This window comes from Gigantopelta aegis, chromosome 4 (genome assembly GCF_016097555.1).
Source record: "Gigantopelta aegis isolate Gae_Host chromosome 4, Gae_host_genome, whole genome shotgun sequence".
In the NCBI taxonomy this organism is placed as follows: domain Eukaryota; kingdom Metazoa; phylum Mollusca; class Gastropoda; order Neomphalida; family Peltospiridae; genus Gigantopelta; species Gigantopelta aegis.
In genome coordinates, this window is record NC_054702.1 from 32,716,262 (window position 1) to 32,732,406 (window position 16,145).

Genomic DNA, 16,145 nt, shown 5'->3' on the forward strand with positions numbered 1-16,145 from the left:
AATTAATTTGACTGTTTTACCTGCAACGAAAGTTACAAAATATTGGAGTGTGAACAATGGTTCATACCAAAAAACAACAACTGGTCAACAAACCCCAGTAATTGGGAATAATGGCCTTAAATACTGGACAACTTGCCACAAAAATAGATTTATAAGTAAATACGAAAATCCACGAAAGTAATATCCTTTCACATACATGTATAAATATATTGAGAGGCCTAAATAACGCAATGGGTACTTCACTGATAGTTTCTTATAAAAAGCTCATATATCATCTATATTAAGCATGAAGACAAATGGGATATTGGTAAAAGACAAATGAGATATTCAGGCCCGAATCTAGAATTGAAAAAAGAGAAGTGACTTCTCCCTTCCCCGAAGAAAGGGGAGAAGTTTAATAAAAATAGGCGCAGTGAACATTTATCGGTACATTTCGTAATGTTTCACCAGTTTCTGCGTTTAATTGGAAAAATTCATAATTTTACACTCTGTTCTAATGGTAATATTTCGATATAAAATACTACTTCCAGTAATAAATTTAAATAAAACAGTTATATGTTTCATTAAAAATGTGAGATTATTAAGTAGTTGATAATGTGCCTTTATGCCAAAATTAAGTATTAATTAGTAATTTCTGGCATTACTGAAATGAATGTGGTCGAGGATTAACAACACTTGACTGCACACATTACTTTTCATGACATATTGAAAGAAAAAAAAGACAGAAAAAAAGAAAAACTGTTGCAAAATTATTTTCATATAAATGTTGTGTTGTTGCAATAACCACCAAGTTTATGTTTTTTTTGCTTCAAATACATTTTATTCCTGGGGTTTTTTCTTTCTCTAATTTGAACAAAATCCACTTTCACCTACAGCTGTTACCAATATGTGATTTTCAGCAGGCTTAATATATTTGATATGACATTTCTGTAAGAAAATACATATAGAATACTATACAAGTTTTCGCTAGATATCATTTTTACGAAACGAGTGAACTTCCCAAACGTATCTGACCGAACGAAAGTGGGGTCAGATACGTTTGGGAAGTTCACGAGTTTCGTAAAAATGATATCTAGCGAAAACGAGTGTGGTATTTTATTTATTACCCTCCTTTAAATCAAGCAAATTATGAAAAATAAATCAATCAATCAATCAATTTTGTAGCCTATTTCAAGACCGGATGTTGATTTGCATAACTAGCCGGTGCACGACTACGTACGGCCGCATTGAGAAATAGTTCGTTGTACTTCCACTACTTCTCAGTGACGTTTTCAGGGGAGTGGTGTAGACGTACTTCCCCATAAATTTCCATCGGGTTTCATTTTTTAATTTAAAGAAAGCTGTAAGGTACATGCATCTATATATGTATATTTTCATATTGGGTGAAAAATGGGTAAAACTAATGCATAATTCCATATTTTAACAAAACGCCCTCAAGAAACAAATGTTCCCGTTACCTCACTGGTTATGCTAATAATGATGAATTCACAAATCACAACTGACAATAACAATTTGTTGACCAAAAATCCAACCAATAAGAGAATAACAAGTGTTTTTGCAGTTAAAAACGTGTAGCTTGCAAAAGCAGCTGAGTTCACGGGAAAACTAAAGTTATAACTTTAAGGTCGACGACAGTCACTTTTCGCTCCCTTGTTTTGGCTTTCTTTGTACACAATAGATATAGCATATCTTACCGTAATTTCACTTGAAATCCATATTTCGTAAAATGTACAATTTTTCAATCATAGAATTTTCTTCAAACACATTCAGGTGCTTCAGTAATGTTCGAAAAAAAAAAATTCAATAGGAATTTTGCATTGGATTTTTTCCAGCATTCTTAAAACGGAAACGTCATGTACCCAGTTTGTGGTTATTGTAAGGAGGTGCAAAGTGACGTCATTGGAATTCTGACGTCATTCAAATTCAAAATTAGCTATATTATTACAATGCATCGCCACAGTAAAATAAAAACTGGTCTACTTACATTGACCCCTGTTAAATTTCTACAACAAGCAAACAACGCTGTTTACAGGTCGGTATATTTTACTTTTTCATAATTCTTTAAAAAATAAAAAACTACCTTTTGTCAAATATATCATATGAAAAAAATTAACGTTGGATATGTTTCATTTATTGTGTACGAAGCCAAAACAAGGGTCCAAAAAGTGACTGTCGTAGACCTTAATAATGATGAATTCACAAATCACAACTGACAATAACAATTTGTAGACCAAAAATCCACATAATAAATAAAATGAATATGTTTAATTATTGTTCTGTTCATTCTTTTATTTTTATTTTTTATTTAAAAATATTTCTCGTGCGGTCCAGTTTACATAAACTTTTAATGAATGACATTTGTAGTAAAAGTTGTGGATGTTACTGACCTTGACATTAATTATGAATGAAAAAAATAGTCCCGTTATGCTAATAAGGTCGCTGTCCAACCAATCGAAATTAACTCTTGTTCCCTGTTGACAAATCAAAATACAGTTTGTAATACGCACCTGGTGGTGCGTACGAAATTTGTACGACACCACTATATCTTCACCAGGAGGGTAATAAAGTAGAATCTCGTTGGCTCGAACGCCCAACGGTCAAACCTACCGGTATTCTCGAACCAAGAACAATGTCCCAATTTTTTTCTCTATTAAACCCTTTTATTTTGGTGCTGATTGGTCGAATACTCCTGCGGTCGAACGGAAGCTTTCTCTCGAACCAGTTTATTGGTCAGAACTGTATAATTAAACATATCTAACAAGTCTATCCGAAGAAATACAAAAAATTATTTATGTACAAATTTTTCATTGACCTTTTCACGTCAGTCACAAAGTAAGTTATTATAAATTTCGGAAGTGGAACGAATTAATCCTAGATCATATGCCGGCTTATCATGTTGTTTATTTAGCACCTATCGGTAATTATCTTTCTAGTACAGACAACTGTACTACGATACTAGTAATCGTTAGCTGAATGAACCTTGCATGTAACACCAATCAATTGGTGAGCCTAGGCAGGCCTCACCGGATTACTTTAATAATTTTAATCGCTACACTACGCATGAGCGTCGGCATATTTTGTTTTTAACTTGAAATACAGGAGAGATCAATGTAATGTAGTGATTGCAACAATGACAGGTAAAGGGCCTCTGTCTGTGCTTCATGCACTTTCATTTTTTCTCAACGTTGTCAATATGTCGCAAAAGATTCTACAACAGCAAAATAAAGAACGATTTTTTAAATTAATAAATATTTATAAATACAAACTACCAGTGTGTTTAATATTTGTTTATTTAACAGTGATAAATAATAGTTACAAATATTATTTCTTCCGACATTTGATGGCGACTTTGTTACTCATATACCAGCGTCGTGGTTAGGCCATCGGTCTACAGGCTGGTAGGTAATGCGTCAGATCTCAGTCAAGGCATGGGATTTTTAATCCAGATACCGACTCCAAACCTTGAGTGAGTGCTCCGCAAGGCTCAATGGGTAGGTGTAAACCACTTGCACCGACCAGTGATCCATAACTGGTTCAGCAAAGGCCATGGTTTGTGCTATCCTGCCTGTGGGAAGCGCAAATAAAAGACCCCTTGCTGCTAATCGGAAAGAGTAGCCCATGTAGTGGCGACAGCAGGTTTCTTCTCAAAATCTGTGTGGTCCTTAACCATATGTCTGATGCCATATAACCGTAAATAAAATGTGTTGAGTGCGTCGTTAAATAAAACATTTCTTTCTTTCTTTCGTTACTCATGAGTCAATCGGACCATCTCACCCAAGACAGTTTTATGGAAATACGCGAGGTGTTCCGATTGGTGTTTGTGTTACAGAAACACCCGACAACAGCCGAATGCATGGTTCGAACTACCCGATGGGTCGAACAGACTTTGATGTACCGACAGTGTTCAAGCCAATGAGATTCTACTGTATTATGTGAAATATCCATTGCATTATTTATGCCTCTTGGTATATGAATAAAGTTATAAACTTACACCCTTCAATGTAATTTTGTCAAAAAGTAATCCATTGAGACAGTGAGCTCAGGGCACCCCAACCCTGACACTGCCATTTTATATTCTGGGAACAATTAAAAAAAAAAAAAAAGGAAAAAAAAAGTATTCAGTGGGTTACTTCATCAGTTCATGCAACAAAAATAAAATAAAATAACTTGGTTCATCAACAAATTCTTTAGAATGAAGAATAAACATAGTTAGAAGTGCAAGTATTCTGAATCTACAACTGACATGTGTGCTGCATCAATACACAATATTGTATTAATTACTATAATGAGGTGTGTTATAATGTCCACATATTTCAGATGAACACATCTGGAGGAAATGGTTATTGTGATTGTGGTGACACCGAGGCTTGGAAAGTGGAACCATTTTGTTCACTGCACAGCTCTAGCATGGAACAGAATGATCAAGTTGTAAGTTAACATTACCATTGGTCTGACATAAATAGGTTGTTATTGGTCCCCTACTGTCCAACCGGAGTGGACTATACATTTTATCTATGTCTGTCTGTCCCACATATATTCCTTTTCTGACTTTTTTTTCACAATGCCTCAAGATATTAAGCTGAAATTTTGTATATATAGCTTTATCGTGTTCTGTTTCAGATATAGTTTTACTTTCATGGCAATTGAGTAATATTTCATGTTATGGCCCTTGAACTTAGAAGATAAGAAAATGTGTTGGGCCCAGTAGGGGACATGTATTGTTTTAACAGCACTCTCAAAATGTTTGTTAGATTGTACTTACTTTGAATGAACAGGGGCGGAATGTAGCACAGTGGTAAAGCATTTGCTTGATGTGCTGTCAGTCTAGGATCGATCCCCGTTGGTGGACCCATTGGGCCATTTCTTGTTCCAGCCAGTGCTCCATAACTGGTGTAGCAAAGGCCATGGTATGTACTCTCCTGTCTGTGGGATATTGCATATAAAAGATCCCTTACTGCTAATCGAAAAGAATATCCCATGAAGTGGCGATAACAGGTTTCCTCTCTCAATATCTGTGTGGTCCTTTACCATATGTCTGACGCCATATAACCATAAATAAAATGTGTTGAGTGCATCGTTAAATAAACCATTTTCTTCCTTCCTTGAATGAACGTTTGTCCAACAATATGTGCTTTATTAATCATGCCAGTTAGTAATTTAAAAGGTGAAACATTACATGTTCTTTTTTATTACAATAATATTTTTATTAAAGCTCTTCATTAAAATAAACCTAAATATTTGTACATTAACAGCAGTACTTTTTAAATTTATATCTGATTATGTATTAGTAATGATCTCCTCTTTTTCCAGAATCCAGTTGATCTTCTGCCTGTCGACTTGGCAAACCGAGCCAGTGCTTTGTTCCTTGCCTCCTTGCAGTACGCTATTGACCTTCTCATGTGGAAACAGTGTGTCCAGTTGCCTGGTGGTCTTGATCCAGAAGAAACTGTACCAGATATACACCACTGCATGCTCTTCAATGATGAGGTTCACAGTTACGATCAGGTAATTCCCATACAAAGTCGCCAGCCATCATCAGGGCTGGCTTTGGGTGAGCAGAACATTTCGCTAAATTATCTCTTCCAACTTCAATAATTGTAGTAATAAAATATCAATTATTAAAAGAAATGATTTTGCCGAATTTGAATAAAATTTGCCAGTTGTAATTAAAATTTTCAGTTGATAGAGTTATTCCTGCATCACAAACAAATGCTATTTGTTCCTAGTGTCAGTAATTATAGGTGTTTGCAGTCGGTTGAAATTTTATGATCGCTTATCAGTTTCATTAATATATTCACAGTTATGATCAGCTGATTACAATACATAGCCGCCAACCATAACAGACAAATCCTATTTGTCCTTCGTGTTAGAAGTCTGTTGTTAATTTATTGAAAATGTTATGATCGCTCATCAGTTTAATTACTAATTGATGATGTTCACAATTACAATCGGGTAATTACAATACATAGCAGCCATCAGTAAGTGTAGTTAGTAAGTTAAAATTTTATTATCTCTTAGAGGAATAATTGATTAAAATGTTCATTGTGATTTTAGGGGGCTTAAATCTATTTGCTACTTCAAATTGCACTTAGATAGTATACATAACTAATAGTGATACACATAAAAATTATTGTGCAGTTTATTAAGACCTAGTCTCTTATTACTGTCTTTGTCTTTTCTAGGTTATTACCACACTGCAGAGAGCTGTTGACTGTAGCCAGAGGGAAGCCATTGATTATGCTACCATTGTTGACAGAGAGGTATGAACACATACAGAAAAACAATCGTGCCCCTTGTGCAGATTTATCAGTAAATGTTATCCATCAGATCAAATTCCATAGTTAACAACGCTAATGCATTTGACTAAAGCTGATACATGCAACCTGTCAGTCAAGTTTAAACATGCAGGGCCAAATTTACAAAGCCTGTTTTTCACTTACACGTGTGGAACTACATGTATTTACAATGCATAAAGGGACCGACCCTAATTTTGAAACACTAACACATATTTTTCATTATTAGAGCTGTTTATAGTAACTGAAATCAGTCATTACTAATATTTTATTGTTTAGAATGTCCATTTTCACACATAGGAAATGTTTCTGGTCATCCTGGTGTTTTTAATACCACAAAATGCATGTTTAATATTTTTATTTTAATGCACGTGCGTCTGAAAAGAAACGTTTATGGAGTAGAGTTCTAGCCTGTTTTTAAGAGTATTTCACCGTGTTAATGCCACAAACTCTTGTTTCACTCTTTTGTAACTTTATCCAAATGTGTTACAGGTTTGTAGATTTAACTAAACTTAGTGTCCATCTTTACGGGCTTAAGCTAGGGTCTGCACCTTTAAACACCTACATTTAAGAAAAACGGATTCATAAGTTAGGCACACAGTGTTGTAAGGGTATCAAGAACCTTTATTAATTGAGCACTAAAATCGTGTCTCCTACATATTTATCCACATTCTTTTCTTGTTTTTAGGGTAGAAGCATTGTGAAAAGTGGTACTGAGCAGGAATGTGAGAAAGCTAAGGAAATCATTGAGGTAAATTGTAGTTTATGTAGCATACTAAGTAGATTTATTAAACAAAAATGTCAACTAAAGTTCTAATCAAATTTATGCCCAACCATTTTTTGATTACATTACTCATAAACATCCTAAAAATGGAAAGTTGAAAATTGAATATACATGCAACAGACATAATGGACACAAAGATGTTGCCTTTTATTGATAAAAAATTTATGTTTCTAAAATAATACCTTACAAATGCTGAAACTTTGAAACTGACTAACTTCTATATAGCATTACATCTAAAAGGTGTGGTAACAATAACCAGGCTAGGCATTTTCGAAGCCGTCTTACGGGTATGATATCGTAAAAATATTGTAGGTTATGTAATCACTACATCACACGCAATAGTGTCGTCATAGCTTACAATGGTCTTACAATTTCATAACACTAAGATAACTTCAAAAATCGGGCCCTTGTGTATTAATGACATTCTTGCAAAAGTCTTTAAAACGTTGTGTTGTAGTTTCTTGCGAAAACTTAAATGTTTTTTATCTATAAAAGGCATCTTTTTGAAGTTTATTATGTCTGTTGTTTATTTCCTTAAAGTAACAGGTCATCATAATGGTACCAGTTTTTATGTTTTCATTCTAGAACTGTTTGTGAATCGTATGTAATAAGCAAAAAAAGATTTTAGTTATAATTTTGATTAGAACTTTAGTTTCCTATTTAATTAATACTTGGAGAATTTCATACAATTATTTGTGCATGTGAAGTAGACACTTGAAGGTGTCCAATTTGAAGACTGTCTGGTAAGTGAGACTTATACAATAAAATGGCTGCTATGATAACAAAAATGGCAGCGAATAGTGTAAGTGGTTATAAAACTACATAACAAAATCATTGAAAGTATCCTACTAAATTGTGATAAACATTACCTTTGTAACATTTAAACAAAATGGATCTACATCTTTTGTTTCATATATAATGCATAATAGGATTCAGTGTAAGGACATTTTTTGTGTGATGAATGTCAAGAACACACGCATCAACATCATGGGTTAAAAACAAGTTAAAAGTTTTCTTAACCTTTCAACTAGTGATTAAATTTGATAGTTATATTTTAAAGCAAGTAGTGAAGTCTAAAGTTAATCGCTATCATGAACTAGATTTTCTGCATTCACTCATTTTATTCTCAATCATTACTTATTTGAACTTCAATCTGGTTCATATCCCTGTAGTTTATGATCTTCATTATTGTTAAAACGGTCATTTTTATATCAAATTAGCAGTCACAATCAGCTGTCAGTTGAACCATTATTGTCAAGTTAAAATATTCACAGACAATAATAACATTTTATATAATTATTCCAGCTGGGTATGTTTTTGTTGTTAGTTAGGTAATTTACATTACCTATCTGGCCCCCATTAATTTTAGGTTACATTCAAAGCCCAACTGAAAAATGAAACAAGTGTGGTTCTTGGCTTATTTTCAAAAATCTTCATTAAAGAGGCTTTTTTTCAGATCTTTCATACTCATGCTTGCTTATAGGTGTGGTATTTTTTATGGAGGTTCAGCTAGTACATCAAATATATTCTCTAGTTCTTCCCTTTTTCCATCTCTCCCCTTACCTCCCTTACTTACCTGCCTTCCCTCCCTCTCTCTCTTTTCTCTAACTCTCTCTCTCTTTCTCTCTCTCTCTCTCTCTCTCTCTCTCTCTCTCTCTCTCTCTCTCTCTCTCTCTCTCTCTCTCTCTCTCTCTCTCTCTCTCTGTGTGTGTGTCTATCTGTACATGTATGTATTTCTCCCTCCCCCTCCAAGTATTGAAATAACTATAGCTTAACTTTTAAATGTGCTGAGGTGTTGTTCAACAGTTATTCTTTCATGTCTAACCATATTAATGGATTAATTTTCTTTATGCATTAACCAATGCAAACTGTATATTTAAAAGTGGTTTATAAATATGTCATTACTTGTTGTACCGGCTTAATATAGTCCTGTTTAGGAAATAGTTCCTCATAAAAAAATACTACAAAATTCTTATATGCTTTTTGAAATCTGTCTTTGATGATTACACATAGGTTGACCTCAGTAGTATTTAAATAACTCATTGGTTTGAAGTTACTTGTTATATGTAGTACTAACTGATAACAACTGTGCAAGTGGTATGGTGCCATTTATATAACAGCAACACGAGGTGGTGGTCAGACATAGGAGCTGTTATTTTTTTCTCTCTTACTGACATTGTTAGTGAATATTCTGATAAAAGTATAATATCAACACAGTCTGAAGAAGATGAAGTATCTGTTCTGTGAACTGTTTGAGAGTGGTGAAGTAACTGTAGATCTTACTTGCAATATCAGCGATATTAGAAACCATCAACTTTGAAAAAACTAGCTAAATTTGTTGACCTGTATCAAGATTACCCATTTAATGGTCAGATTGAGTAAAGGGAGTGTTCACCATTTAATGGTCAGATTGAGTAAAGGGAGTTGTTCACCATTAAATGGTCAGATTGAGTAAAGGGAGTTGTGTCAACCATTTAATGGTCATATTGAGTAAAGGGAGTTGTGTTACCCATTTATACCCATTTAATGGTCATATTGAGTAACGGGAGTTGTGTTGATTAGAGGTCATGAGTTCAGAAACATTGTATCCAGCGACATGGTTTTTCAGCTTTTTATCTAAATTTCAGGTTTTTTGGCATAAAATAATTTTCACCATATAGATTGGATTTTACTTGAAATGATGGGAAAATAAACTTTATTGCAGTATAGTGTAAGCGTTTCAGCTTTTTAAATATCATTTCAGCATTTCTTTATAAGTTGGAATGACTAATAAAATGAAAAATAAAACACTTTCGGGCATCAAATAAACGACACCTATATTTATAAAAACTCCATATGGTTATGTCTAGTGTAACCTGAAGCTTTTTTCCACGCAACTATGTATTACCAAGTGAATGTCTCACATTTCTTGAACAAAATACCTAGCTTCAATCTAATCTTAGACCTTTGAACTGTTAACTTGGCTTGTCCCACTTTCTAATGACGTCACTGTTTGCAGGGGTTATTGTCTGTTTGATGCTCACAAGACAATATAATTAAATAATCACATTACAGAACATATTCGCTGTCATTTTACAATCAAAAAGTAATTGTTTTTATTTAAAAAAAACACATTGTTGGAGAATATTTATTTTGTTCTTGCAAGACAAGTCATGTATAAATAGATGTATGATTGTACGGTGCGATTGTGAATTTTTAAACACATTGGATCAAATGGATAGTTTAATATAATTATTGGAAATGTATGACATTCATCTCTGCATGTTTAAACAGTTCCTATTTCATGTTTTATACACCCTTTTTAAAAAATAATTCATTTTAAAACATGGCACACCGAAATAAAAACAGCACATTTTAGACATCAAAGTGTTGTTTTAAAGTGACAAACCCTAGTTTTTAAACATTATTGCGTATTTTTCACTATTAGTGCCATTTTTAATAATTGAAATTAGACATTATATAGATTGTATTGTTTAGATCACCTATTGCCGTACATCTGAAGTGTTTTTGGTTATCATGGTGTTAAAATGTCAAGAAATGCATTTTCATATTTTTAAAAATGCAGTTACCTATAAGAAGTAATGGTTATGGAGACAAGTGCTAGTCTATTTTTAAGGTTATTTCTCCGTTCAGGGAACAGTTTGTTCAGTATCGTGTCACAAGTTTCAGACATCGCTACACAATTTTAAAACATTAAACAGTAGTTGCTAATTTTTAATTGATTACAAATATTGCTAATCAAGATTTTAAAAACAAATATGTTCCCTGCCTTTTCAATGTAACAGTCTCTTGCTTCACTCTATTGTAACTTTATTCAAATGTATTAGAGATTTGTAGATTAACCAAACTTAGTGTCTATTTTCACAGGTTGAAACTAGTTTCTGTGACTTCATGCAGACTATACTTAGTTTGTTGCCAATGTAACATGCTTCTATCAAAAAGAGCCTTTTTTAACAGCTAAAAGTACATAGCAGCATCTTTTCTTGCTTTGAACAAGTGTTTGTATATATCTTTTGTTCTTGTCCAAATACTATTAATAGTCCATACAGCATTTTATCTCCCAATAATTTTTAAAAAATCAGATGAATTATTAAATATTTATTCAGCTTGATGTTGACAATCCTGTCTGGGGAATGGTGTCAAATACCAGTCTAGCAACAAATGATGTTCAGTGATTTTCCCCATATTTATTGATTAACTATTTTTGCTTATAATGTTTTTATTTTAGGAGCACATTGCACCTAACTCAGAATGTTGATTTTGAGCCCTAGTATAATCATTAAAGAAATATCTAACCCAGTTCTTGAAATCTTTATCAACAGAGGAGGAAAAATTATTACAAATTATTCGCCAAAAGCATCCTGTTTTAAAATGAATTAAATTAATGTTTAAAATCTAGTAGAAATCAGTACTTAAACTAGGCATTAACAAATAAAATATTTTAACTAAGTATTCTTTAACTTATAAATGGTCTGTAAGTATTTCTGAATTGTATTAATCACTTATTTGTTTGTCCATGGATCTGTAGATTTTATTTTTTTTACTTTTAAATTTTACATTTATTTTGCAGGGAGCCGACTTTGACATATTTGATTTGATCTTGGTATGATCTGCTTAGTAGCATAACACTAGCTTGACTTCTGTCATGAAAAATGTTAAAATTATTCTCATATTGGTGTGGTACACTGGTAGGCATTTCTGTCCTGAAAGTCTTGATATCTGCCATATATTTCTTTTTCTTTTCTGCAGCTTCAGGCATTATTGCATAAAAATATTACTTTACTCATCTAAAAAGTTACTAATTAATAGTTCAGATTAAATTCAGTTGGTACATGTAATTTTACATTCAACACATATGATGGCACTTCTTACACATTCATGTGTGTTGTTAATTTCTGCACATTCAACATGACATTTTGTGAGATGTTAATTCCTTCATAATCGTCATGTGTGATGTTGATTTCTACACATTCATCATGTGTGATATTAATTCCTACTCCTTCATCACATATGATGTTGATTTCTACATGTTCAACATGTGTGATGTTTATTTCTATGCATTCAATATATGTGATGTTAATTTTTACACATTCAACATGTGTGGTGTTAATTTCTACACATTCAACATGTGATGTTAATTTCTACACATTCAACATGCGTGATTTTAATTCCTGTCCTTCAATGTGTGATGATTGTTTCTATACATTCAACACATAATTTTCTACACATTCAGCATGTGTGATGTTTATTTTTACACTTTCAACATGTTTGATTTTAATTTCTACACATTCAGCACATGTGATGGTAGTTTCTACACATTCAACACATGATTATAATTTTTACACATTCAACACATGATTATAATTTTTACACATTTCACAAGTGTGAGGGTAATTTTTACACATTCAACACTTATGATATTAATTTTTACACATACAACACATGTGATGTTAAGTTTTACACATTTAACACGTGCTAATTTTTACACTTGTAACACATGCAACATGTGTAACAGTAATTGTTATACATCAACATGTGATGGTAAATTTTACATATTCAACGTATGTTATGGTAATTCTTATATATTTAAATTCTGCATATTCAGCACAATTGAAGGTAATGTCTACATAATTTATCACGACTTCAGAGGTTAAAATAATTTACAGAAATTCAGAGGTCAATTGGAGCACAGGATGTATTAAGTTAGAGGCCAGTTAGGAGCCATAGTTGTGAGCAACTGATTATTTCAACCCCTGAACTTAAATACAGCTTTTATAAACTAAGACAAAAACAAATAATGATACTTTAAAAAAATATATTATAATAAAAATTTACATTGCTTAAATTGTTTGTATGAACACTTCTGTAATGAAACATTGAGACATGTTTCTGCACTGTTAATGTTATGTTGTAATCAAGTACCTGAATTGGATGGTTTTTCATATGTTAATATATTACAATGTTTGTTAACAAGACAAACACTTTATGATCTTTACTACCATACATGACATGAGATCTGCGTCAAATGGCAGCTATCAAGCGTGTAAATTTCTTCAGCTGTGTAAATGTAAATATGAATGTTTGTTTAACAACACCCAGCACATTTGTTTAATCAACCAGCTTTACATGTATATTTAATTGTGATGTTTGGTCTAGTGTATTATAGAAGAAACCCACTTCTATGTACATAAGGTGGCACATGATCTTTTATATATAATACCAGGGCTTCTAGAATTTGTTTTAAATCCACTAGCCAGGGGATCAGTGATTTTAAAAATGTACTAGCCATGATTAAAAATTCACTAGCCTTACTTTACTTTAAGTTAATACAATTTTACTAAGTAATAGTAATAATCAGATATGTCACCTAAAGAGGGAAACACAGCTTAAAAACACTAACAGTGTGGGTTGGGGTGGGGTCAAGATATTCATATTTACAAAATAAGACTGCAGCATTTAGCTCAAAAACAATTCACTAGCCGTCGAGCATGGCAACAGTAGTTACCGTATATCTTCGCCTGTAAGTCGATCTCGGCTATAAGTCGAGTCCCTAATTTCAAGCCCTGAAAACGTATTTTTTTATTGACCCGTTTATAAGTCGACCCATGAAAAACTACTTATAAATATTGAAATATTTCTTATTTTCAGCACATGAGAACAATAAAATTTGAACAAAAGAAAATTATTTTACAAACTTCGGTTTTCACGTTTTGTACATTGTATCGCAATATATTATATAATCAGACTATTCCAATCAAACTATCATTATTACATAGCATCAAAACGAAATATTCCCTTAGTAGAGAGTGAAAGCTGTTTGACTGTTACTGTATAGTATTGTACAGATGGTGGTTTTGTGCACAGACAACAACTTTATTTATAAACACTGACAACAGATCACTACGATAAAACTGAAAGTATCACGTTTTGCCGCCATATTAATACATATAAGGAGGATAACTCTGGAAAGTACACTGGTTTTTGTACCAAATGATGTGTGTCCCTATTGCTCTAGATAGTGAACTGCAGAGATCAGTCTATTTTAAGGGAAAGCTCAGTAATATTCATGAAGTTAATCACCGGACAACCATTAATGCCAGTGACCAGATTTCAAAATAAACTCAGGCAACAGGTAGTTAGTATTGTTTACATTTTTACTATTAGTGATGACTGTTAATTTAACTAAGTGGACTGTTGTCTTGGCATGTGAGTGAGATCGTACGCCTTTTCTTCGCATAACCAAAACCGTTCTAATGCCCAAAAAAATAGGTTATAAAAAATAAATGTGTCAAATTAACATATTTGAGTATAAATACATGGCATACTTCAACAATAAAACTTGTAAAATAATCCCCAAAACAGTAATATTTTTTGGTGATTTTTTTTTACTCTCTTATAAGTCGACCCCCCCAGTTATAAAATAATTTTTGGGTGAAAAAAATTCGACTTATAGGCGAAGATATACGGTATTCACTATCCCAACATTGAATATCACTAGTCATGGGAGTGGGGCTACCATAATCTAGAAGCCCTGTAATACATATTTGTTTGCCAAGCATTTCGATCTGAATAGTTTATCACATTCATCGTAAATGTCTACCATAGGACCCTCATGCATCAACCATATGTTTTATTGTTTTTCGAGCGACTTGCTCAAACTCAAGATCACTCTCTGACGGAACCTCGTGCAAAGAGGTTACATAGAATTATAGGTGGCAGGTGTTAATTTTCAGCAAATAGTCGCCGGCAACTGCAACTTCCATTACTGCTTACTTTTCACACTTCGTTATACCCCTAACTGTGCTCAGTTGATACAGTCGCCTACTTTTCATAGACGACCTACTGCCAGGGGCGTAGCTTGGTCTGGACTAGGGGGTGGGGGTGGGTGGGTGGCTTGGTTGGTTCAGATGTAAAACTAGCAGACCCTTTTGTCTACATTTTCGCTGGACACCTATATTTATGAATAGCCTAATATTGCTCTGAAAATAAATGTTATATCCTCAGTCCCCTCTCCCGAACCCCCAGCCTTTGCCCCTGACTAGGAAGCGCAAATAAAAGATCCCTTGCTGCTAATCGGAAAGAGTAGCCCATGTAGTGGCGACAGCAGGTTTCCTCTCAAAATCTGTGTGGTCCTTAACCATAAGTCTGACGCCATATAACCGTTAATAAAATGTGTTGAGTGCGTCGTTAAATAAAACATTTCTTTCTTTCTTTCTTTGCCCCTGACTACTTTCAAAGAATGAACATCGTAGACTTACTAGATAAACAGACATGGTTTGTCCATTAAAATTCAAACTGCTGCTTTCAGCTGTTCAGGTTACTTGTAAACGGTTTTGGTTGTCTTGGTTTCTTTTCATTATCCCTTTCTGCTGCCTGCCAGGTTCTTACACAAACATTAAACTTTACCATCTTTAATATATATATGTAAAAATTCTAAAATGAATTTAACAGATATCTGAAGAAAATGATCAAAATATTCAAATATCTTCCTTTTTTTTTTTGGACAGTCTAAAATAATGAACACAGTAATGCAGGTAAATTAATTGTTGTCGTAATGGTCTTGGTTTCTTTTCAATATCCCTTTCTGCTGCCTGCCAGGTTCTTACACAAACACTAAACTTTACCATCTTTAATATATATATGTAAAAATTCTAAAATGAATTTAACAGATATCTGAAGAAAATGATCAAAATATTCAAATATCTTCCATTTTCTTTTTTGACAGTCTAAAATAATGAACAAGGTAATGCAGGTAAATTAATTGTTGTCGTAATGCATGGCATTTGATTGCACTATCAATAAATTAGATTCCAGGATAAAAGTTATTTTACATTGAATAATAGTTTTGTTTTTTTTGTTTTTTTTTAAATAAAAATTCAGTAGAGAACTTCTGTTAAAGGTTAAAATATGTGATGTAGTGGTTTAATATAATATTTGTATGTATGTTGCTGTGTGTGTGTGTATGTCTGTGTGTGCGTGTGTGTGTGTTGTGTGTGTTTTGTTCACCTCAAATGTCATGTCTAATGTTAGGTCATCAAGTTAATAGTAAAACATTTAAAATGGTTAAC

General features: G+C 33.0%; 1 protein-coding gene across 5 annotated transcripts in view; it reads left to right on the plus strand.

The window, feature by feature from the left end:
* Window positions 1-16,145, plus strand: part of LOC121370404 (E3 ubiquitin-protein ligase UBR2-like) — a 73,332-nt gene that overhangs the window by 7,679 nt on the left and 49,508 nt on the right. For 2 of the 5 annotated variants that reach the window (XM_041495600.1, XM_041495599.1), the window contains exons 4-8: window positions 4,318-4,428; window positions 5,311-5,505; window positions 6,183-6,260; window positions 6,982-7,044; window positions 11,648-11,680. In XM_041495600.1, coding sequence (XP_041351534.1) covers window positions 4,318-4,428; window positions 5,311-5,505; window positions 6,183-6,260; window positions 6,982-7,044; window positions 11,648-11,680 — 480 coding nt within the window. Of the gene's footprint in view, window positions 1-4,317; window positions 4,429-5,310; window positions 5,506-6,182; window positions 6,261-6,981; window positions 7,045-11,647; window positions 11,681-15,802; window positions 15,821-16,145 lie in introns of all 5 variants that reach the window. The other 3 variants (XM_041495603.1, XM_041495602.1, XM_041495601.1) reach the window with 2 other exon arrangements.